Source organism: Bactrocera oleae, chromosome 2 (assembly GCF_042242935.1).
Source record: "Bactrocera oleae isolate idBacOlea1 chromosome 2, idBacOlea1, whole genome shotgun sequence".
Classification (NCBI taxonomy): Eukaryota; Metazoa; Arthropoda; class Insecta; order Diptera; family Tephritidae; genus Bactrocera; species Bactrocera oleae.
Genome location: NC_091536.1, coordinates 56,251,701 through 56,277,253, shown reverse-complemented (window position 1 = coordinate 56,277,253; position 25,553 = coordinate 56,251,701). Strand labels below are relative to the sequence as shown.

Sequence of the window (25,553 nt, the reverse complement as noted above, 5' to 3'; positions counted from 1 at the left end):
ATTTGATTGAACGCTGCTTATGAAAAATTTTCCAATTTAGAAAGATGCTACGGAAGACAAGAGAGAACGTGCATATGCATAACTTGGGACATTGAGTGTGTGCATGTTTTCGAACATCCAGATGAGCAGATGATGAAGGTGCGCCTTTACAGTTAAATAACTGAACTGAGAGTTCTTAATTTGTTTGTAATTAAAAGTCATTTAATATCCATGATCTGGGAAATTAAAATTTGTATATTCATTTGTATACATACATACATATGTACATATGTAAATTTCAATTTGTTTTAAATCTCTACACTGCTGGTTGCATGCAACTGACGTTCTTTTGAATAAATTTATTGAATTAGTCATCCCCGGCTGCTAATCGCTACGTTTTGTGCGCGAGTGTGGGCATTTCGCCAAAAAAAATCTCAATTAACATAAATCTTTGAATTTGACAAAGTTATATGGTATTTGTTCAAATATGTATCCAATACACGTGTAACTCGCACACAATAACAAAAACAATTCCTTATATGCTTATAAAGAACGCAATTAGCTTCACCCTCCAACTTTTTTTTGATCGGTGCACATTTGTAAAATTTAAAATAAAAACAAGTAAGGAAGGGCTAAGTTCGGATGTAACCGAAAATATGAAAAGAACGTTATGCACCGAATTTGGTTGAAATCGGTTAAGCAGATCCCAAGATATGGGTTTTCACCTAAAAGTGGGCGGTGCCACGCCCACTGACTAATTTTGAACGCGGTTCCTATAAAGTCAACTCATACCATCCCAGAGATAAAATTTAATATCTCTGGCGAGTTTAGTGCTTGATTTATCGCGCTTTTAGTAGTTTTTAACAGTCCCGTTAAATGGGGAGTGGGCGGAGTTGCCACCCGATTTAAACTATTTTCACACCGTCAATAGAAGTACTAAAAACATGTGCTTCCAGTGAATTTTTTTATTATAGCATTAGCGGCTTAGGCGATACGCACATTAAACCTATTAAAGGCGGGACCACGCCCACTTTAAAAAAAAAAATTTAACTGCAGACTTCCCTAATGTTATCCTGTGTACCAAATAACAGTCTTGTATCTTCTTGCGGAGCTTAGTTATGGCAATTTATTCGTTTTTGATTAATGCCGTTTTGTAGGCGTGGCAGTGGTCCGATTACGCCCATCTGCAATACCAACTGTCTCACGGTAGCAAGAAACATGTCTACCAAGTTTCATAAAGATATCTCAATTTTTACTCAAGTTAGAGCTCGCACGGACGGACGGACGGACGGACAGACAGTCACCCGGATTTCAACTCGTCTCTTCATCCTGATCATTTATATATATAAAACCCTATATCTAACTCGATTAGTTTTAGGTGATAAAAACAACCATTAGTTGAACAAAACTATTATACTCTGTAGCAACAAGTTGCGAGAGTACAATAATTTGGTGCATTTTCATAGACTGACAGTCGCTGCCGCATCTTTATTTGTCAGATGACGTCTAAAGGTGCAAGAAAACATAACGAGTCTATTCAGAGGAACATATTTACATCAGCTGTACTGTCGGTATAAACACTGTTCACGGTCAATGACGCGAAGAGTACAATCAAGAGATAGGAAGATTAAAAAATAATAAGACATTTTATTTAGCACGTGTGTTTCAATTATGTATAAAGCAAGGCAGGTAAATAACATATGTCATAAACATATTGGAATAATGTAAGTCGTTGACGGGCTGCGATAATTTGACAAAATACTTTCGAATCTGGGTTTCGGTAATATTTTTTATTGATATTACTTTTCATATATATATATATATATGAATATATTTATATATTATCATATATATATATAACTTCATGTATATATACAATACAAGTAAAACACTAATGCCAATATTTGTTGCAATTAGTAAAATACTTACATATTTCTAAGAAAATGTCGAAGCAGAGTTAAATTCAATAATGATAGAATCGATTTATATATTATATATAGCAGAGCATATATATACAAGTATTCTGTTATTCTTGGTTAAATTTTTGTTTACATGTTTACAGAATATGGAATACATTTGCTTTTAGTGATTACAAATATTTAAAATGAATTAAAAAAATTGATTTTGAAATACAATATTTATTACATTTCGCAGAAATGTGCATTGAACTCGAGTTGTCACACAAAGGTTTGCGTTATTAAACAAATATGCGCTTAATTTAATTATTACATTTTTTATATTAAAAATTTGCGCAAAATTTATTTTCAACATGAACCGATGTTGTAGAAGATGTTTAGCTCATCTAAAGATAATTTAAATTAATATTATATTATGTTATACCATACTTTTTTTTTCGCCACTTAGTTACACATTATGCTTCTTTTCACTTGCAAATCAAACTGTTTGCTACAATTTTTTTTCAACATAGTTGTATCACATAATTCGAAGAGTTAGAAGCTGTTGGTAGCAAAATTAAATGCAACTTTGTGTTGGAAAGTGTTTTTCATAAAACACTCGAATGGCATTATCGATATTCTCATTTTAATCTTAACCAACAGACCATTTTTATTCGCTTTAAGATGCACAAAGAACTAATGGGCTTAATCCTATCCGATAGCAGATGTGACAAGTTCGGCGACATCTGGATCGGTAGTACGTACGGTTAGCTGCATTGTAACGCCATCCGACAGCGCAAGTTTCGACCGCACCAATATATCTGCGCCACCTCTAAATGTGCCTGTATATGAGAAAAAATGTTAGTAATGTGCACATGTAACTATGATTAACAAATTTTTATTACGCCTACCTGAGCAAAGTAAGGTATGTGTATGCGTTCCCTCAGCCACTTTCTCAGATAAATTGGCCGCACCCAAACCGAGGAATTTCAAAATAGTATTTACGGCGTCCTGCAATGTGCTCACGGCGGAGAGCGAATACGTATCCTCAGCTTCAATCCACTCTGTTAAAAATGATAATTATGTAAACACAAAACGCATTTTAAATCAATGAATATTTGAATTAACCTTCTGTATCTGCGGCATCCCAAACTGCTTGGAAATTGCTCTTTCTCGTCTTCTGAATTTGATCAGCAACTGTGATTTCTAAGTCCTCCAACATATACTCCTCTTCGTAACCATTGTCTGAGTCTGGTTCCCCCGTATTCGGATCGCAGTCCTTTACCATAAAACGCAATGTCGCGCCAAATGTTGCTGGTAAAGTTTAATTTAAAAGGTAATGAAATAGTACAAATTCCATTTGATTCGGATTTTCATACCTGCCGAGCTGGCAATGTCGGGTGGAAATTCAACAATAACAAACGTTGTTTGCAACTCATTGTAAGGCAATTTGGGACATGCAATAACGGCGCGTGTTGTAAATCCTTCTGGTATGGTTAACTCTACGCGCACATTTTCTAATATTTGATCGGGCAAAGTGTTGAGACAATCAAACTAAAATTTATTAGATGTTAATTTTTTTATATTTTGAAAATAAACAAGAAAAAACGTTAACTTCGGTTGCACCGACGCTATGATACCCTTCACAGAACTTAATTCCGATCGTTCAATTTGTAAGACAGCTATATGATATAGTGATCTGATCTAAACAATTTCTTCGGAGATTGCATTGTTGCTTTAGAAAATAACTTATGCCTAATTTCGTGAAGATACCTCGTCCAATGAAAAAGTTCTCTATGCAAGCACTTTACGCCGATCGTTCATTTAATATGGCATATGCTATGGTCATCCGATCTATACAATTTTTTCGTAGATTGTATTATTGCCTTAAAAAATAATCCGTGCTAAATAAAAAAGGTTCCCATACAAAGACTTGCTTCCAATTGTTTAGTTTGGATGGGAGCTATATGCTATATAGTGGTCCGATATCGGACAGATCGATAGCATAAAAACTGAGGGACTAGTTTGGGTATATACAGACAGACGGACATACAGACACAATTCCCACAACAGCCAGTTCTACGTTAAAGTTTGTCGTCATTAGAGCAACGCCTAGCAGCAGGGTGCTCCGTATCCTCCTGACCCGTGCTGGCATCGATTCCAACCCGGGCCCCGAGGAGTTCTTCTGCTGCAATTTACAAAAAGGCTCCTCCCAAACTCCACCTCGGTTAGGTGTAATACATGCAATGGATGAAGCCATCTTAAGACTAGCTCAGGGCTTAAGACCCATAGGGAGTAGACCACGAGTTACGTGACCCTATGCTGCCAACGCACTACTGCGACACCTGCCTCAACGGATGTGCAACCTGCACCATGTCTGCGCACTGCGCCGCCACTCCAGTCGAGTGGCCAAGAAAGGTCCTCCACGGGCCTAAGGAGCTCACACAGGCAGCATGACTCTCAGTCTGAGCAATCCCCTCCCCAACCTTCATCCCACTCCAATCCTCGTGCGAGAACCACTTAGCAACTCCTAGTGCCTCGCACAGTCTGTTCCGTGCGTCAACCGTAATACGCCGGAACGTCACATTAGTCAAGTGAAATTCTTGTGCTGGCTGGTGTCACTTTCTGTCGTGTTCCGACCTGCGCCACACGTGAGTGGAGTGCGTCGTATGTTGCCCCGTGCTGTACGAGTCTGCCCCCGCAATCCCATATAGTGACGTAGCCAAACAACACCACAACCGGCCATGCGGATATTACAGCTGCAACAACCACCACCTACACGTACCTACCTCACCCCTAGGATCACAACCGGACACCCGAGACAAACGCGACATTTACAATTTAACTGCAACGGACTCCAGAGTAAGATCGAAGAGATAGTTGCATTTATAAGTCGGGAACACGTATTGATAGATGCGGTCCTCGAAACCAAGTTTAACAGCTGCTAAGATTTTTAGAGTTGTGCAGGTTTCAACGTTTTACGTAAGGATCGCTAGCGAGATAATGGTAGAGGCCTAACGATCGTAGGGGGATGGAGCAGGCGGAACAGATTGACGATTCGACATTCTGCACAATGGATGACAAAGCCCCCACCAGAATTATGGGCGCCAGTAATAGCACGCCAGATATTACCATCGCTAGCGGTGGTCTGATAGATATCATAACCTGGCGACCTATGCTAACTCTCGCATCAGACCATCTGCCATAATTATCTCGATCGAGAAACCTACCGACTTTATTTCTGTGGACAACCGCACCTTTGTTAACTTTAACAAAGCTAACTGGATCGGCTTCACAGAATTTACTTAGAGCACCTTTATCGCACTACCCATTCCTACGGACGTCATCGTTGGCGAGCGTCGATTCCGCAAGGTGATCGCTGCTGCTACTGCTCGCTTCATAGCGGCTGGAAGAATCGCGGAACTCCGCCCTAATTTCCCAGCCGAAGCAGCTGTATTAGCAAACGAGCGCATAACCTTACGCCATGTCGATCCCTGTGATCCCCGAATAAGCGATATCAATTTGGATATTCGGCAAATGGTAAACCAGCATAAGCGGACAAAATGGTCCTGCAACCTCTCAACCGGTGTGAGTAAGCTTTGGACTACTGTCAAGGCCTTGTCTAATCCGAGGAAACATGACGACCAGGTTGAGATTCAATTCGATGGCCATGCCTACTCGGACCCCAAGAAGTGCGCGAGCTATTTTAGCCGCCAATTTACACTGCACCCTTTGGCTGACAAGGCCAAACGATGTGTTACTCGACGGCTGCGCAAAATGCCAAAAGACCGCGAACCACTTACCTTCACCGATGGGGGGGGGGGGTTCAGAGTGCCATCAACAAGGCCAAATCGTCCAAAGCCATTGGCTCTGACGGAATAAGCATGCTTATGCTAAAACACCTAGGCTCGACGGGAGTAAGGTACCTCCCCAAGGTCTTCAACTTGTCGATGACCACTCTTCAAATACCCGTTGTGTGGAAAGTCGAAAGAGTGGTCCCACTACTGAAACCTGGGAGACCCGCCAACAAAAGGGAGTCTTATCGTCCGATAACTCTCCTTTCCCCAGTAGTGAAGACACTTGAGGCCTTACTACTCCTGACATTCACTCACCACCTGAGTCTAGCAGACCATCAGCATGGCTTTCGAAAAGTGCACAGCTCTTAGCGTCATAAACGCCCAGATAGTTCATGGTGTATACCAGAAGCCACCCTGCGAGAGGACGATCCTCATAGCGTCGGACTTGTCAAAAGCTTTTGACACAGTCAGCCACACGACACTACTTGAGAGCATAGAACAATCCCCGCTCCCTACAGGGCTGGACTATGAACTACCTGAGCGATCGGCATTCATCCGTACTGTTTTGAGGTCAAAACTCCAAACTTAAGAATTAAACAGGGGTGGTGTCCTCTCCCCGCTACTGTTTAATTTATACATCTCGAAACTCCCCCAACCACCAGAGTGAATTTTCATCACCTCGTAGGCTGATGACTGCACGATAATGACGTCGGGCAATGTAATCGATGGCATGTGCTCAAAAGTGAACGGTTATCTGTCCGACCTTTCTCGCTTTTTCTCTGTAAGCAGCCTGACACTCTTCCCCACTAAAACCACAGCGACCATTTTTACAATCTGAACGAAGGAGTACAGACTGGATCTAAAATTTTCAGCCGATGGCATTAAAATTCCGACAGTTAACAAGCCTTAAATTTTTAGGCGTTACATTAGACAGTCTGTGCCCCTTCACTCCTCACACAACCGTGATAACTGTCAAAGTACAGAGTCGCAACAAAATCCTCAAATCGCTTGCCGGCAGCTCTTGGGGACAAGACAAAGAAGCGTTGTTGTCAACTTACAAAGCAATCGGCGCGCACAATGGGTCTTAAACTATGCTGCTCCAATATAGTCGCATAGATGTAGTGCAACACATATAAAGACGCTTCAGACGTGTCAAAACACTGCACTCCTGACTATCACGGAATGCCTCTTAATGTCCCTAATAGAACACCTGCATAGTGAGTCCCGTATACTTCCGGTTAAGGAACATAACGAGCTCCTCTCCAAGCAGTTTCTGCTGGGGTGATACAACAACAACGAACAGACAGACGGACATGGCTAAATCAACTCAGCTTATCATGCTAATCATTTATGTATACATTTTATAGAAACTCGAACGTTTCCTTCTGGGTGTTACAAACTTCGTAGCAAACCTGTTCAGGGTATAAAAATTCACTAAAAACGCACCTGAAATACAATGTGATTGGCGAATATGTGTTTAATGCATTGTACGGTGTATTCTGTTTCGCTCTCAGTAAGTTGAATCGGTGTTGTTGTACGATGAATTGGTCCAAGAACTTGTATACCTGGTAATTGTGACAGACGAGCAGCACTTTCCTCCTCCCGTGTAATCTTGGGAGCACGTGGTGCTAAAAATAAATAACATATACGTTGACATGACGGAATGGAGCAATATTGAAATACTTACTATTAGAAATGAGCATAGCTTCGTTGGCAACTTCCTCCTTAACAATAGCAGTTTTGGGTACAATCGATATATCAAAACTAGTGGACAAATCGCCATTCAAATGTTCTGTCAATGCCTTTTCTAACAACGTCAGTGAGCATGTCTCACGTTCTATGATGTAATGTTTATACAGTTCCGGCTTGTTAGATTGCAAAATGTGCAAATAATAAGTAGCACGATCGCGTACTTCATCATCGGGATCCATTTGACAGCGACTTAACAATACCAAAATATTATGTATGAGTGCCGGACAAGAAGCGCCAAATTGTGCTAATGCTGTGACAGCTGCTGCGCGCACAATGGGACTTTCCAATATAACGCGATTATATATAAAGCGTATATATTTGGATGGCGTGTTAGCGAAAGGTCCCTCCTTGCCTAGTAGGTGAAGAATGCGCACTGCTAGGGATACATGCTCGCAATCTTCAATAAATTCGCAGAGATGAGAAAGACCGGATTCCTTTGCTTCAGCATTTTCTTCAATAATCGTTATAATGGTGTCTACAATTGAAGTTTTGTATTCTAAACCACCCTCTTCACGCAGCATGCCGCTAAGGAAATTCATTAAAACAGTATGTTTGCGTGGATATTTGGAGCAGAGTGCGCAAATTGCTTGGACAACGACCACTTTAAATTCATCTGAAATTTCAGCAACAAAGGAGGAGATTTGTTTCATTAAACGTTCTACGGACGATTCAGCGCCGGTCTTTAACAAAGTGGTAATAGCTAGTGTGGCAACAGAGCGATTTGTATCGGTTATAAGACCCTCCAAGTCCAAATTGCAGGTGGTTACCGCAGCTGGGTGTGTCATGGCAACTTTGTTGAGTGTGCGTACAGCCGCAAATCGCAAAGTGGCTTTTTGTGAGCTACAGAATAGTTGCAAAATAGAAAATGCTGGCGAAAGTACACGTGCATTCGTGTTTTTTAAGTTTACAATAGCATGCGCAGCTTCATAGATGACCATTTCACTCTTGTGTCGCAGACATGTTTCGATAAAAGTAAACATTGGCGAATTAGGCATCTCTTCCGCTGAGATATCTTCTTCTTCTATAAGCTTACAAGCGATACGTATCTGTAAATTATTCAAATTTTAATATAAAACCTGGTCAACTGATTAAATTATTTATGACTTACTAGCATGCAAACTGCATATGGGCTCTTCATTGAACTACGTGTCAGTTTGTTTACCAATTTGGACACAGCTAAACGATCCGATTTTCGAATGTGATAGAGTAAACCCAATGCATGATATTGGACCATAATGTTATCGCTGTTAAGTGCCTCTTGTGCTTCGTTTGCCCAGCGTTTTACTACATCGCCCGCTGTGTTTGCCAAACGCAACGAACTTACAAGCGCGGCACAGGATACGGCAGAGTTCTTATCCACAATACATTGTTTCATATAACGTTCAACCGCTTGCAACATCGTATTGTCTGTTATGCTGCAAAGTGCACGTATGGCCGCTGGACGGTATAGGTCCTCCTTACCAGTCATATCCTTGGTTAAGGAACTTGTTACAATTATAACATCTTCAGCAATGGAGCTGAGCTCCTTAATTCCCAAATAAACCATACGTCGCAAGACGACATCTTTTGACTGGAACAATTTCGTCATGGCAAAGAAACAATCCGTGGCTTCACGAGCAATCAATTGCTCGCCTTGATTGATCAAGTACAGAATTTTGGTAAGAATTTGAATGCATTTGCGTGGATTGACTGGAGTGTCATTAAAAGTGCGTGTCTCCTGCAAAACTGATGTCTTCTCCAAGTTTTGGTAGATGTTGGTGGTGCCTTGTTTGACAAATTATATTAAAAAAAAAAATTAGTTTCTCTTGGTGAAGTAAAGTGGTGCAATCTATACATATGTAAAGAGGCGACAGAATGTGACAAGATATATTTAGTAAAATTCTGTCTTTAAATATTTTTCTTTTCTCGAAGTGTATATTATAGTAAATATACATTATAAACTATGTTAAACATTTTATTTATTAGCCACGACTAGTTTTCTTATTCAAAACATGATTGTAAAAATTTAGAAGCGACGATACAAGTTTGGAGAAAATTATGACTTTTATTCATAACCAAATACGTTTTTGATCTTACCTTCATCTTCATCATCTTTGTCACGGCGGAAAGAACCCATTGCAATAATTTTTTTTTAATTTGTGATTTAATTGAATGTTATAAATTAATAAAAACTATCGAATTAGTTTTGAGATATTTTGTGAAAAATTTACACGTCACATCTATTATCTGTCAAGAACTATGAAGATGAGAAGGTAATGTCAAAATACTAATACAGGGCTGTAAAGCGAAGTTAACTGGGCTTAAAATATTGTACTATTAAAATGTTAAGAAAAAGATTAAAATTTGTTTAGTTATAATCATATGTTCTTTAGCTAAATTTGTGTTAAATTTGTCCTACAAATTATTGTATTTTGCAAAAAACTATACTATACACATATACATAACATACGTAATATTATATATAGAAAACAATTTTCTTTCAATTCCGACTGCTTATTCATTTGTATTGCAACACTGTCGATTTTGACGTTCTTTATACACATATTTCGCATCATCTATAGTCATTAAATTTTTGGTAAATTCAATATTACTTCTGAATATATTAAATTATATATTTTGAAGTGAAGAACGGAATTACTATGCGTTCCCGTTCCCGAACAAGGTCACGGAGCCGTCATCATCCACTTGAAAAACGAAAACATAATTCGCGTGAACGTGATAGAAGTGAAAGAGTAAGGAGTCATGGTAGACGTAGGCATACACGTTCAAGAACTAAATCACAGACACATTCACGCTCTCGTTCAAGATCAATAACACGTATAGGATCCGTTGAAAGTCGCCGGGATAAGTATCAACCGAGAGAAAATCATCGCTCGAAATCAAGGTATAGAAGGAGTACTAGTCGTTCTGTTCCTGCAGACGATAAACAAAATGTTGAACGTTGGCCCAATGATAAGTATCATGAAAATAATTATGGTGGGCGGCAGAGCAACCCTTTTCGAAGTGGAAACGGTGGAAATAACCATCTGCAGAAAATGTCTTCTAACTACTTGGAAGCACGACGGGAGCAACGTGAATTGATCGGTGTAGAAGGTTCTGAGGATGTATGGAGTAAAAGCCCAGCTCATCCCGAAATATATTCAGACGATGAACTAAACGATCCTGATGTTAAAATTCTAGATAGTACTTACAAAAAGCTAAAAAAGAAGAAAAGTAAGGCTAAAAAGAAGAAATCGAAAAAATCAAAGAAACATAAATCTAATAGCAAAAAGAATTCTAAAAGCAAACGTAGTAAGAAGAAAAAAATGTCGAGCTCCAGTGATACATCCAGTACAAGTTCAGATTTCTCTGCAGATGAAAGTTCTGATAGTGATAGTTCGGAAAACGAAAGCTCTTCAGACTCCGATACTGAAGCGGTGGACATATGGTTGGAAAAGACGGTAGACGGAGTCAAGTCATTAAAAAAGAAAACAAAAACCAAAAAATACAAAAAAAATAAAAAACGCTCTAAAAATGAAGCCAGCAAATCTAGTTTAGACAGAATACGATCTTTACACGATGTTGGCGTCGGTGGTGAAGAGTTCGGACCGACACTAAGGCAAACCAGTGGTCTAAGCCAGAAGGATTTTGGACGTGCTCTTTTACCTGGTGAAGGTGCCGCCATGGCTGCGTATATTGCAGAGGGAAAACGAATTCCACGTAGAGGTGAAATTGGTTTGACATCCGAGGAGATTGCCAACTTTGAATCCGTTGGTTATGTTATGAGCGGTAGTAGGTCAGTATAAAATCATAATTTATGTGCTAATTTATAAATACGTTACTAACTTTCCTTTAGACATCGCCGCATGGAAGCAGTACGTATTCGTAAAGAAAATCAAATATATTCTGCAGATGAAAAAAGAGCTTTAGCCATGTTTAGCAAAGAAGAGCGACAGAAGCGTGAAAACAAAATTTTGTCACAATTTAAGGAAATGATTAATTCCAAGTTGCACGCGAAGGATAAGAAATGATGTGTGTATATACTATATAACTAAATAAAAAGAAAAATTACCCTCACTTTTTAATTAAGTGAAATCATTATAAACTAAATTGTGAAATTCTATTCCTTGCTATTTTAATTTTATAAGACTACATTTTTTTCTGAGCACTTCGTGACGTGTAGTAATAATATAAATTTCCGTTACAATTGTAATAGAGAAAGAAATGGCTTAGTTAACACAACCGAAGTCGGAAGTAGATTTCAGACTTCCTAAAAGTATGCTTTGCTTAACTTACATGTGACTGTGGTAAACCTGTCAAGAAATACGTTAAATTGTTTGTTGTGAACAATTGAGTTTAGTTTTTAATGTTTCAATGTTTTCGACATTTTAGCGTGTTTTCACCTATTTTCGTTTTCCAACACTGCAGACTTTTCTTTTCAATTTTTGAGCAACACATCTTTTCACCCCTATCAATATTCTCCCACCTCTCGTGTTTCACTTTCCGCAATGCCATTTTCCGTTTGACAGTGATGTTAGTTCTGCTTGCATATATCGCGTGTAATTTGATTTTCGTAAAATTTTCTACAGAAATACAAGAGTGAAACCGTTCGCATAAACAAAATCATAACTGAATGACAATAAGGAAAACTCAGAAAGTGTTTGATATATTTGAAAATATCTTCGTTTCCCTTTGATTCTGTAAATACAAAATTTGTATCATCTAAATAGCAACACATCTAACCTAAAAAGTCTCACAACTAGTGGTTGTTGGTGGCTGAAACTGTGTCAATGGGCAATGTACTCGGCCCCGTACCCTTGGCATTATAGGAAGTATATGACAAACGAAGGAATGCGAAAATAGGGCAAAAAAGTGTATAAATTTATCGAACAAGGGTAGCAAAACAAAAATAAAAGTACCCGGCATTATTGTGGTACTCACTTAGCGGATCGTAGTTACAAAAACCAAAATCGTAGACATAATATAATTCAATAATACGTTTGATATTATTGTATTAACCCACGAGCTAACAGTGAATATTGTCGCGCATGGAGGTTTTCAGTCTTATCGTGTCTCTCGAACCAAACGCAAGTGCTTAAAGTGGTAAAGCAGCCAGAATAGTTTGAAAATATGCGCGCTGCTAACGACTTACAATCACCCACCAGCGAAATGGTGTTATTAACACCATCCAGTGAAACAGCGCCCAGCGCTACAACAGAAAATACCAACGTTGCGCGTATAAGCAATGGCGGTGTTGGTGGACAACGTGAAGGATCTGCCGAATCAAATACGAGCGCTGTGCGTATGAAGAAGCAATTGGGATTACTTGAAGGTGTTGCTATCATATTGGGTATAATCTTTGGTTCTGGCATTTTTATATCGCCCAAAGGTGTGATACGCGAAGTAGAGGCAGTAGGCACTTCGCTTATTATTTGGGTGTTATGCGGTTTGTTGTCGATGATTGGCGCGCTTTGTTATGCGGAATTGGGCACGGCGATCCCGAAATCTGGTGGGGATTATGCATACATTCTCGAAGCGTACGGCTCGTTACCCGCCTTTCTCTACCTATGGGATGCAATGATGATCTTTGTGTAAGTTTAATAAATTTACTTGAGTGACCGCAAAGTACAAGTAGATAAGTCAAAGCGTATGGGTGTACATAAGTATGTATACATATACATAACGTATTGTTGCAGTAAATTTGTCGCTTTAATTTGCTGGCGATGAGTTGAATTACGCTATTAAGATATTCTTTATAGTTTGATTGTGGATTGGCGTTCAATTCTTTTTTTGTACCATACTGCAAATATATTTCATTGCAGTGAAATTAATTTGTTAGATATGTTCTCAAGACCTAATTGTTGCAATGTAATATATACTACAAAGCGGGTTCAGCCTTAATTGATGGTAAGTTTTATAAATAGATACAAATGCAGAAATGGATGAATACATAACTATTTGTAGCTGAACAGTAAAGGATTAATATTTTAGTAATTAGTAATTAATTGTTCTCGGTCAATTTTTATGATCTTTTATTTAACTTTGAACGGCCCTGTTAAGTGGCTAAAACAAAAAAAAAAAAGTTTACTTAGGTTGCACCAAAGCTTTTGACTGGTCAGTTTGTATGTCTGCTATGTGCTATAGTCATCCGACCTAAACAATTTATTGGAAGATTTTAGCGCTACATTAGGTAATAATCCATCCCAAATTTCGAGAAAATATTTGTCAAATTAAAAAGTTTTCCATACAAGGATTTGATTTTGATCATTTAGTTTGTATGGCAGCTATATTTTATAGTAGTCCGATATCGGTGGTTCCGACAAATGTGTAGCTTCTTGAGGTGAAAAAAAGTGTATATAATCAGAATTATATCTCCAAAATTGAAGGAACAAAAGATAAACTTCGTGACAAACTTAATATACCTTTAATAAACAGGCTATAACCACCAATAGATTCCCAAAGTGTACTTTAGCTTTTATATTGTATATAAATAATAAATTAATTTGTTTGTCTTTGCGTTGTTGAATGGTATTTTTGTTTTTGTAGTTTAAGGTTTCACTTCTTTGTTTATATTATATTATATTAAAGTAATCTTTAGATCTCTGTATTGTCCATTTGTTTACTATGTAATTATTTATTTATCAATTTAAACAAATTGGCTTCTGTTTAGAAAGTCCAGGTTCACACACGGACTCTTTTATCGCCCAAACCGGTTTTGTGGGCGAGTGGACGACAAGGAAAGACGAACGGACCGTGCTGCTCGTGCTCGGGTAATCTGTGTTCTTCTTCGTAACCGTTCGGTGCTACGTAATTCAGCATTCCTTTTCATTTTGAAAAACAAAAAAAGAATTTGTCGATAATGAGCGACAAAAGAGTCTCCATGTAAACACAGTAAAAGATCACGTTGTGTCACAGCAACTGATTTACTCGATTTACTCATATATATTAATGTATGTAATAATGTTTGAATATTTTGAGCTAAAGAAGTGTATCATGTACAGTGTTGGAAAAAATAATTGGAACGTAACCTTAATTCGAATCTTTTATAGCATAGCTTTCCATATGTTCTTATTAAAATCAACTGTAAAGTAATGCTTTCAAACTGTACGTTATTTAGTAGTAAAGATAGTGAAAAAAGAACGGAAACGATAAAGAACGGTGCAGCTATAGTGATCCGATTTGAGCAATTTCTTCGGGTAATGCACTATTGCACTATTTCGTGAAAGTATCTTGTCAAATGTTTAAGGTTTCCATACAAGTACTTGATTTCGATCGGCGGTTTCGACAAATTAGCAGTTTCTTGTGAAAAGTGTGCAAAATTTCAGATCGATACCGCAAAAACAGGCATAAGTTCGCGTATATACCGACAGACAGAAGGACATAGCTAAACCAAATCAGCTTTTCCAGCTGATCATTTATATATATTGTACTTTATAGGTCTCCGACGTTTCCTTTTGTGTGTTACAATCTTCGTGGCAAACTTAATATTCCTTGAAGATGGTATAAAAAGAATGTAAAAAAGTGAGTTGGCGCGAAAATTGGTATAACGTTCTGTAGTCGAACTATTAAACATGGAAAATTTTAAACATACTCCTTTGTTCCTGATATTTTTCCCAACACTGTATATATTAGATATAACGTTTCCATTAAAAAAAATTTGACAGAATATTGTCGATACATATGTACATATTTTCTACCTACATAATTGTATTTAATGCTTTTGATTGATTACTGAGCTTTGGTCAAATAGTTCCATGTGCTACAATATCTACAAGTTTATTCGTTATTTTATATTTTTACTACAACTATAAAAAAATTATACCAAACAATTTTATAGCAAAATTTTCATTTGTTTTTTGAATACTTATGAGTACGAGATCTAAATATAACCATAAATACTTGTATCACTGCTTGTTTATTTCGAGAGGGTGAAATAAGTTGAGCATATATATGACAAATGTATGTTAATGTGTGTTTAAATAATTAAACGCTAACTTCTAACTTGTAAAACCCGAAGGCTTAATGTTTTAGAGTTGACACGCACATTAAATGTGGGAAATTATGTTCTTCAGTCGGGCTAATACAAAGTAGCGTTTAATAGTAGGTGTTAATTTTTTAAAACTTCATTTACCCCTACACACAAACAAACGTACTGCGTAAATATCGTAATTGTTTGAACGAGAAGCTAAAGTTTTCTAGATCAAAGTAATAATTTTTACCAAGTTCATAAGAATAAAGATTCTAAATATGTAGTAATGTTATAGACAACTTAAATATTAATGTTTATACATATGGATTGAACTAAATTTATTCATATGAGTATCTTTTACATATATTTTAGAAATTCTTTTATCCCATTTGATTCCAGTTTCAATTTGAAAAATATTGTTTTTATTTGTAACTCCAATTGGAAATCTAATTTTTAATCCAAAAGTTTTGAAATTTTCATCTGAATCGAATAAATGAATGAATAAATTAAATAAGTTTTAAAATTTAAATCGCATAAATAGAACTTCCGTCTTCAAATTTAACATGCATACATACATACATGTATGTGCATATGATATTATGTGTGCGTATGCATTAGTTTTAGGTTTATTTTACAAGTGACTGCGTCTTATTCAAGTGCAAAGTATTCTCAATTTAATTAATTGATTTTGGCACAAGTTGTACATACATAGATATGTGTTTCCTGCAAAAAAATATACGTGCATATGTAAAGGACTGCTATGTGTTAAAATATCTATTTTTATATGCGAGGCATATGTATCTCTAATCAGGTTAATAAGGGGAATTTATTGTTAATTGAACCCAGTTATCGCCCACACACTATACATGTTTTCTCCCAAAAGTATGCTCTATTTTCGATCACATGAACCAGTCCTATTCATTATACACATACATTATTTACATTTCATTATATACATTGATAAATTAATTAACTTTCATGTGTTTAATAAATTTGGATAGTCCTACAACGAATGCTATTATGGGTCTCACCTTCGCTTCGTATGTGTTACAGCCCTTCTTCGAGAATGAGTGCAGCATACCGGAGGGTGCACTACAACTTCTAGCCGCTGTTACCATCTGCTTCCTGACCTACCTCAATTCTTGTTATATGAAAGTAACGACGAAAATGCAAAACGTAATTATGTTCACTAAAATAGCAGCTTTGGTGCTAATTATCATTGTGGGCGTGGTGTGGATGTGTTTGGGTGAGTAAAATAAATGTGTGTGTTAATTTGCAATTTTATTTTTAGATGTTGCAACTAATTGGTTTTTGTATTATTGTAAATTAGGTCACGTTCACAACTTCGACAAGCCCTTTGAAAACACACACACGGATCCCGGAAAGCTGTCGGTAGCCTTCTACTCTGGCATTTTCTCCTATGCCGGCTGGAATTACTTGAATTTCATGACAGAAGAACTTCGTGACCCTTATAAAAATCTGCCCCGCGCTATCTATATTTCATTACCGCTAGTTACGGCTATTTATGTGCTTGCTAATATGGCCTATTTGGCGGTGTTGTCGCCTTCGGAAATGATCGCCTCCGATGCAATAGCAGTGGTAGGTCAACTAAAAGTCTGCATGTACAAAAATATACATAATAGCTTTTAATATAAATAATGTATGTACACATGTGACTTCTAACAGTCCTTTGGCAACCGTGTGCTGGGCCTATGGTCTTTTATTATACCCATTATGGTGGCGATATCGGCTTTTGGCGGGCTCTCGGTGCATATAATGACTTCCTCACGAATGTGTTTTGTGGGCGCGCGCAACGGTCACATGCCAGCGATCTTGTCCAACATAAGTGTGAAACAATTTACGCCGGTGCCGTCGCTGGTATTTTTGGTAATTTAACTGTGAATAATTTGTATAAATTACATGCGTATAGCTAGCTTGCTTGAAGTGCTGCTTAGTATAATTCAATTTAACGTGTTTATTCCAGTGCATTTTGTCTATTATAATGCTCGTCGTGAGCGATGTTTATGTGCTCATCACTTACAGCAGCATAGTGGAGTCGTTTTTCATAATGCTTTCGGTGTCGGCGGTGTTGTTTTTTCGCTATACCCGCCCCGATATGGAACGTCCAATTAAGGTAATATAAAATCTAGTATATGCAAGTGGCAATCATTCAATTAATTGCTTTTTATGACGCTCCTCATTCATAAAATATGCGTATATATGTACATTTGTAGGTTTCGCTTTGGATACCTGCTGTGTTTGTTGTGATATGTGCCTTTCTAGTGGTCGTGCCTGTTTACGTAGCTCCCTATGAAGTTGGCATGGGTGTTCTGATAACGGTTATAGGAGTGCCGTTCTACTATGTCGGTGTTGTGTGGAAGAATAAGCCAAACATTTTACAGAGTGCAATTAGTATGTATTTTATGAGTATTTCACATAATCCATATAATATCTTTATTGTCATTAACAGACCATTTCACTTACGCGTGCCAAAAAATGTTTATGACAGCCAAAGAGGAGAAATATGAGTGATTCCTATGTTGGATTATTACAATAATCTTCATTTTATTATAAACATTTGCTTATTTATTACTATTTTCTGTTTATAATTAATTTACACACAAAATTAATACTCCTCGACTAACATTTTTGTATGTATGTAATTCTGTACATATAGTTTAAGCAGATAATTTACGGTACTTCATATGTACCGTCCATATTTTGCAGCTTACATTTTAGTATGACATTTTTAAGATTCGCATTATTTCAATTATGTTACAAAAATCGTATAACTTAAGGGAGGGAATACCATACTACAAAACCGAACCTAAAACTTGTGCTATAAATGTGTTTCTCATGTTCATAAAACCATTTTAAAACGGCGCGTGTTTTGAAACAACATAGTTGTCCTACTTTTTCTAATAATCTAACAAAAGATTATGCATATTTGATGTTTTTTACAAATTTATTCATAGTAAATTATAAAGTTCCAACGAAATATATTAATGTCAGTTATGAATTGCTTTTTAACCATGTCTTCGGTGAAGTTCGATCGAGATAAGTTAATGAAAGGCATTTACTATAACCAAAATATTTAGCAGTCATTTACAAAATATTGTATGTTTTAAATAACGCATTTCGGATAAAATAAAAATATTTACATATATAAAAATAAGAGTACAAATAGAAGTCACGCCAAAAATTAACCAAAAAACCAACTTATTGTCACTCAAATAATTAATCACTAAAATATATATATTTCATTAAAAACAGAACAATTTCAGTTAACAATTTTTGGCTTCTAGTTTATTTTTTAAAATAAATCTTATACTACAAAATCGATTTTTTCGAATCTTTCGTTTTAAAAATTTTATTCTAGGCTTTCTACTACTGCTACTAAGGCTACTCTGAAATAAAATCAAGAATAAATGATAGCAGAGATATATATGTACGTATAATGATATATATTAAAGTTGATGATAAAGTTATATAATATATAAAGTTAATGACTATATGTATGTACGGATTGTTATGTATTCTTCTAGGTCCACCTAGATAATAGAGCGTCCTCTTAGATAATAGAGCGTAATGTTCTACATATATGGTTACAGTTTCATTCACTTTTAGCCAAGAACATCACGAATACACATTTGTATGTATGTATAAGTACACACACATACACACACATCTAGTTAAACTTAACTTATGCTTTTGTATCCTAAACTTCCGATTATACTATAATATTGCTGTGAAATAAAATTAACAATTTAGACATTAATAAAGGATAACTTAATTTTTGTTAAATTCCTTTGAATAAGGTTTCTCCGTCCCATAATCTGGCTGTGTTATAGATAAATAAAGCAAAATTTCTATTTCTTTTCTATTGCCTATTACAATAATGTGTATTAACTATAGGGTTGATTCTCAGTATTTAGATAACATTCCTGAGATTTCTTTGTAGGCAAGTGCTTCGAGTATGCACTGACAGAGATACTCCAGACAAAAAATGACCAGCAATAAAATAACAACGATCTTGGAAGATACAATATTTGGATGAAATTATATACATATATTCCGGTGTTTATTCGTTTTATGATAAATTGAAGTAATAAATTGGTTAACACAGCCTTTGCGGTTTGGAGCACTATTAAGTGATCGTATAAATATATAAGTTTCTTTATTATCTCTTATATCAATATTTAAAATAACATATTATTATTATTCTTTATAAATAAGTTTTTAATTAAAAGCAGGTTTTCAAGGTTTCAAGCATGAATTAAATTTTTAGTGAGGAATTTTTACCGCAGTATAGACGAGATAAATTTTACAGGTATATATTTGCATAGATTAATTTTTAAGTGGTGGCAAAAAAAACTAGATTATATATTAAGGTAATTTCAATAGAATTTGTTTGTTTAAAACTTCATGAACTTTCTACTTTGAGTACTGGCAAAATAAAAATAAAAATGATGCAGAGTGATTCCTTGAGAATTCATATATTGAACTATTGACCATACTAAAACTCATATTGGCACACACATAATATGAAATTTATAAATAAAAATCGATTCTGTTTTTTTATTTCGATAGGTTATATCTTTAAAAATAATACACAAAAATTGTAAATCGATATTTTATATAGTTTTTGATTTATAGCTTTCGAAAGTGTAGCCGTTTAGCTCCATTAGTTTATCAGTTATATTTATTTTTCTCAAAACTTCATTTTTGAGGAACACTTTTTTTCCGGACAGTAACAAATTTTCTCTGCATGGCCTGAGTATCATATATAGGGTTTTCCTTAATTTTTAAGGAAATTCAAATGTTGCTTATTTAATGTGAAAAACTATCGATACAATTAAGTTCTGAATATAACATCATTCAAATGGCCTCCACGACTTCTTTTGCAGGAACGAATTCGATGAATCAAGTCGTATTTCATGAAAGGCGCGTTCAATATTGACTTCTAAAGTTTGAAAAGAGTCTGGTTTATTGTTACAGACCAATGACTTCAAATAACCCTACATGAAGTAGTCAAATGGTGTTAAATCACAACGTCTTGGAGGCCTTTCTATTAGAGAACGATTATTTTAATAATAAAATCGAATAATTTGTAAACGTTGTTCTTGCGTTTATCTTTTCATGATGAAATTGTAAACATTACTGAATACAATGAAAAAAAATTTACAGAACATTAAATATTAAAAATAGCCGAAACAACACTTAGAAATCATATCATCGCTATTGGAAAACCTGATACCTAGTTCTTTATACAATGACCATAACATACAAGCGACCAACACTTTGGGCAAAATTCAACTTTTTTTAAACTCAGCTATTTTGTCAATTTTAAATTTTTTTGGACCGTCTTTTATGAGCGACTTTTGTTTTAGTTTCATCCACGGAGAACGCCGGAATCTCTACAGCAGTGAAGGACCTATTTTTTTAGCGCCGTTGGAGATCTCGTATAACTCAAAAAATATTTAATTTTTTTTAATATATTTTACTGTGTATTCTTGAAACACGTATAAATATACTCTGAAAAAAATTGATACAGTAGTTTTTTTTTTAATTCCCAAAGCACGACGTTTAGGCTGTCACACTATTTGGTATGTGTACCTGAATCGCTTTTTTGGGCTGTCACACTAGGTGTGTCCCTACTTTAGAAAGTATAAGTTGAACTGTTAAATTCTTAATTTTTCATCCATCCATATAAAATATGAGTTCTATGATTTAATACGTTCAAAAAATATTTTTTTTCTAAAATATATACATATGTACAAATTTATTCACATATCCAGTTTAATAACACAAAACAAACATTATACTTATATACATCCAAAGTATCGAATGTCGACGATGATAGTATAAAATTACAACATATTTTTTACATAAATTTTCAAAATATATCGTTAGCAAATAACATAGAGCGAAAATTGCCTGGTTGGTATAAAACACTGCACCATGAAATATCTCCACTATCATTTAATTTGTTTATAAAACATTTGATAGCCCCACGTACATAATAACTGTTAAGATTTCTATATGAAGGTAAAATAATGTAGGCTTGTATGTCCATAAATAAGTACATATTTATATACCCCGTTGAGAAATCTAGTAGCTATAAACTATTTTATAACAAGTATGAAGCACAATTGCAACTAGTCAGCCGTCTCTTTTTTACTGGTGGATAAACTACGAGATGTCAATATTCAGAGTTCTGCTGAATATATTCCAGTTCCATACTTCTTCAAAATTAATACAGCTATGACCAAACTTACCCCGGCTCTAATATACTCAATATACTGATTAGCGACCTTTCAGATGACTTTATACCGTATATATCGGTCAATATGCCTAATAGTTTTAAATGAAGTAAGTTGAAGAAATACAAGTAATGAAATATAATCATTAGTTTATTACCCGCATGCCTAATTTAAGAAATTAGTGATAACAGTATATACTTATATGACATAAGTATAGTGTATTGTCATAAGTTCTTTTAAAAAGTTTTCAATGTATACATGGAGGACAAATTCGCAGAAACAAGTGCCGTTATTATTATACTCTTGCAACATATTGGTGTATGTACAATATCACCTCCAACTAATCGAGTTAGATATACACAAATAAATGATGAGGTTATATATTGTTTAAATAAATGATCAAGATGGGATACGAGTTGAAATCCGGGTGACTGTTTGTCGTCCGTCCGTCTGTGCAAGCTGTAACTTGAGTAAAAATTGAGATATCTTGCTGGAACTTGGTAAATATGTTTCTTGGCACCATAAGAAGGTTGGTATTGTCGATGGGCGTAATCGGACCACTGCCACAAATCGCCATTAATCGAAAATTGACATAATTAAGCTTCACAATAAGATACAAAACTGTTATTTGGTGCAACGAATCGCATTAGGAAAAGGCATCTGCAGTTTAAAAATTTAAAAAGTAAGCGTGGCCTTGCCACCTAATAATAAGAGTATATGACCCAAATTTGAAATCGGATGATAACCCGCCCACTTCCCATATACCATAACAGTTTTGTAAAAAACTATTAAAAGTGCGATAAATCAAAGCTAAATGTGTCAGAAACATTAAATTTTACATCCGAAATTGTACAAAGGGGTTTTATAGGAGTCAATACTAAAGTTGGAATATAGGCGTAGCACCGCCCAACGTAAGGTGAAAACCCATATCCCGGGATCTACTTGACCGCTTTCAACCAAATTTGGTATATAGGATTATTTTGATATATTAGATCAAATAAAAAAGTTTCCCATGCAAGCACTTGATTCCGATTGTTCAGTTTGTATGGCAGCTATATGCTATAGTGGTGCGATATCGGCCATTCCGACAAATCAGCAGATTCTAAGTTTTCCTCACTTGGTGCAAAAAAAAAACAAACAGACTCTGGGTGTTACAAACTTGTTCAGGTTATAAAAATTGTCAAACTCGGGCCATAACTGTTCAAGCCGAAATTATCATTCAGTATTTGAGATATCCAATTGCGACTCAGGGAGAATCTTTTTCTGATAATATTATGTCTGTTTGTTAAAAATGGATTGAATCAGGCTACTTCTCTTGGCTCCTAAGTTATAGTCCTAAATAGAAAGATTTACGAACTTTCGGCTAAGTTTATACCTCATATATCGGCTAATATGTGAGTTATATTAATAAACTTGCGTAGGCGTGCTTTTCTAATAACGGCACATTTGGATGCCTAAAAGAGATAAAATCGGGTGCCCTTGCCCCCATATTTTCAAATATCCGGTTGATTTTACTCCATGTTGGTAATGTTATGTGAGGTACCTTAATGCAACTCCGGTCCCATTTTATTCTGTTAATATTATGTTGTATTTCCAAAAATAGATAAAATCGGGTCATTACTACCCCTATCTCTATTTGTATTGTACATAAAATGATTTTTGTTACTTTAACAAACTTCATGCCGAATATATCGGTCAGCGTGTGAGTTATTTACTTATAAAATTACTTGAAAATATCTTCTCGAGTATACCTTAGCAATGTCAAAGGTTAATGCAACAACATAAAAATATGTGATATTTTAATAAAATTTAGTTTTCTTAAAAATTATAAAATTATATTATAACTTAGGGCAGAATATGTAAGAATTTGGTGTAAACCTTGTTATTAACCTCATATCCCTAATATAATGAATTCCCATCGTCTGGTTGACGTTTTTCACATCATCAAATGAAATTTAGCCGCTCCGGTTGAGTTAATATCACATATACATATACATAATTTTAGCTGACGCGAAGTAAAATATAAGAATAAAACTAAGTGAGTGTATGACCTATAATATGACTTAATAAAATACCAAATTTCATTGTAATACATCCAGTGTTTCGTCGAATAATGAATGTTGAATTCTTTGACAATATCTTTTAAGATACAGTTTTGCCAACACCTAGGTAGGTAGTTCGCCGGCTTTGATCCTTGCAATTGCAAGATTAAAAAGTGTTCGGTTACACCCGAACTTAGCTGTTCCTTACTTGTTTATTATAACTTCTTTGCATCATCTTCTCATATATAATCTAATATAATCAGTTAAGTGTTTCCTTTCGCTTATTAATAAAGGAGTGGGGAGCTAAGGAAAATCGTATTACGATTACAAAATTGCGGAAAAAGCGAAATTTCTGCGCTTCCTAAAAACCTCAATATTTCGATAATGTTTGTTTACCACAATATTTTTCCTTATTCCCAAACGTATACAGTTGATTGATTCGAACTAATTTAGCCATAAATGTCAAGACTTATTCGAGACGATTTCCACACGAAAAGCTACCGTAGACAACGCGCTTGAAGCAAATTAAGCTCAACAGATGCAAGCGGCTTCTTCAGTGGCATGCGGTCAACACCTCTTCATTTCTGTAAAAATGCGGTTAGAAAAGTGTACCAGTGGGATGTTTTAGAAACCGTGATAAATCAGTTAAGCAATATGTTACCCTCTTCGTTGAAGAGCATTGGATATTCCATTATATAAGGCAAAAACATCACACAAACCTATATGTATTATTAAATAAAATCAACTTTATTAAAAAGTTGTTATAGTTTTTTTGTATAAAGACATGCACTTGTAACAGAACGTATGGCAGGACTAAGTATTTAGTGATTTGTGTTAGTTAGATTGATTTTCGACCATTTCGGGATATAAACCTAAATGTAGTAATAAAACTAAGTGAATATATGACCTATAAAATAAATTACTAAGATATCAAATATGATCTCGTCCTGACAATTAACGAATGTTAAATTCATGTGCAATGTTTGCATTAAAAATATACCTGGAAATATTTCTATGCCTTAAATTCTTGCAAATTGTTTTCAGCTGCACTCGAAGTTATCCTTTCCTTACTTGTTATATATTGCACATAAATGAATTTCAAATCCTATTTTTTCACTTTGACGATTAAGCACATTAATCTTAAACCATATCTCGATGAATTTGAACCGTTGATAAATCGTTTATTTGAAAAGTTCTTTGCACTGAATAAGCTGAGCAGAAAATTTCTTTTTCGAGTAAATTAATCATGAAAATTCCTTTATGGCTATATCAACGCAATTATACCCTATTTATTGTGGTATTAGCGGATGGGAACAGAAATTAAGGAGTATCTGAACTGCGTTGTTGAGTTCAAGTGAAAAGCATATCAACGCTTCCAAAAGATTACACTCGGTGCAAATCGCGTAAGTGATTATAAGGCCAATACAGATATAGAGGAGAAAATAAGCTCAAACACATTTAACGTCTGCATGTGAGTATCGCAAAGGCATGATCTGAGTTGCCAAATTTCCTTGTTTTCAAAATGAATTTGAAAGTAAAAATATTGGAAATTCATTTTCCAAAAAATTTGTTCTAATTGACGGAATTTTCTTTGATTTTATTTTCATGCTTTGGCAAGTCTATTCGAATATTACAAAATTCTAGTTTAATACGGTTTCTTAAATAATTAGTAGTTTAATTTAGTTGTTGTCATTCAGTAAGTTATTTTTTGTTTGAAAATATTTCGATGCCAACACAATTTCACAAATTCGTTCATATAGAACTAGCTCCGAACTGGTTAGATCTTTTGAAATTCATACTCTCACTGCTGGGTATATAAGATAATATATATGTACGTGTATACGTATGTTTCGTGATATATGTTAGTGTTTGGCTAA

General features: G+C 35.4%; 3 protein-coding genes across 3 annotated transcripts; 2 read left to right on the top strand and 1 right to left on the bottom strand.

Moving 5' to 3' along the window:
• Window positions 1–1,961: 1,961 nt before the first annotated feature.
• gammaCOP (coat protein (coatomer) gamma) lies at window positions 1,962–9,662 on the bottom strand. Its single transcript, XM_014242591.3, has 8 exons — window positions 9,500–9,662; window positions 8,532–9,187; window positions 7,359–8,469; window positions 7,118–7,299; window positions 3,254–3,428; window positions 3,003–3,188; window positions 2,786–2,938; window positions 1,962–2,716 (listed from the first exon to the last, which is right to left on the bottom strand). Exons 1-8 carry the CDS (start codon window positions 9,537–9,539, stop codon window positions 2,586–2,588), a joined length of 2,634 nt encoding a protein of 877 aa, XP_014098066.2. The 5' UTR covers window positions 9,540–9,662; the 3' UTR covers window positions 1,962–2,585.
• A 293-nt stretch (window positions 9,663–9,955) lies between these two features.
• On the top strand, window positions 9,956–11,512 carry LOC106623168 (NKAP family protein CG6066). The gene is made up of 2 exons (XM_014242587.3): window positions 9,956–11,198; window positions 11,259–11,512. The coding sequence occupies exons 1-2, from the start codon at window positions 10,063–10,065 to the stop codon at window positions 11,431–11,433; spliced, it is 1,311 nt and encodes a 436-aa protein (XP_014098062.1). The 5' UTR covers window positions 9,956–10,062; the 3' UTR covers window positions 11,434–11,512.
• Window positions 11,513–11,902: 390 nt separating this feature from the next.
• Window positions 11,903–19,153, top strand: gb (solute carrier family 7 member genderblind). Its single transcript, XM_014242589.3, has 7 exons — window positions 11,903–12,993; window positions 16,373–16,617; window positions 16,702–16,970; window positions 17,058–17,258; window positions 17,356–17,505; window positions 17,606–17,783; window positions 17,842–19,153. Exons 1-7 carry the CDS (start codon window positions 12,533–12,535, stop codon window positions 17,901–17,903), a joined length of 1,566 nt encoding a protein of 521 aa, XP_014098064.3. The 5' UTR covers window positions 11,903–12,532; the 3' UTR covers window positions 17,904–19,153.
• Window positions 19,154–25,553: the final 6,400 nt, after the last annotated feature.

What these genes read in the sequence shown, in the direction of transcription:
- gammaCOP (XM_014242591.3), bottom strand. Translation starts at nt 9,539, where the DNA reads ATGGGTTCTTTCCGCCGTGACAAAGATGATGAAGATGAAG. An exon ending in CGACATTGCCAGCTCGGCAG is followed by an intron (nt 3,189 to 3,253) that starts GTATGAAAATCC and finishes AAACTTTACCAG; the next exon opens with CAACATTTGGCGCGACATTG. An exon ending in GGATGCCGCAGATACAGAAG is followed by an intron (nt 2,939 to 3,002) that starts GTTAATTCAAAT and finishes CATTTTTAACAG; the next exon opens with AGTGGATTGAAGCTGAGGAT.
- LOC106623168 (XM_014242587.3), top strand. Translation starts at nt 10,063, where the DNA reads ATGCGTTCCCGTTCCCGAACAAGGTCACGGAGCCGTCATCATCCACTT. An exon ending in TATGTTATGAGCGGTAGTAG is followed by an intron (nt 11,199 to 11,258) that starts GTCAGTATAAAA and finishes ACTTTCCTTTAG; the next exon opens with ACATCGCCGCATGGAAGCAG.
- gb (XM_014242589.3), top strand. Translation starts at nt 12,533, where the DNA reads ATGCGCGCTGCTAACGACTTACAATCACCCACCAGCGAAATGGTGTTA. An exon ending in GATGCAATGATGATCTTTGT is followed by an intron (nt 12,994 to 16,372) that starts GTAAGTTTAATA and finishes AAATTTGGATAG; the next exon opens with TCCTACAACGAATGCTATTA. An exon ending in CGTGGTGTGGATGTGTTTGG is followed by an intron (nt 16,618 to 16,701) that starts GTGAGTAAAATA and finishes ATTGTAAATTAG; the next exon opens with GTCACGTTCACAACTTCGAC.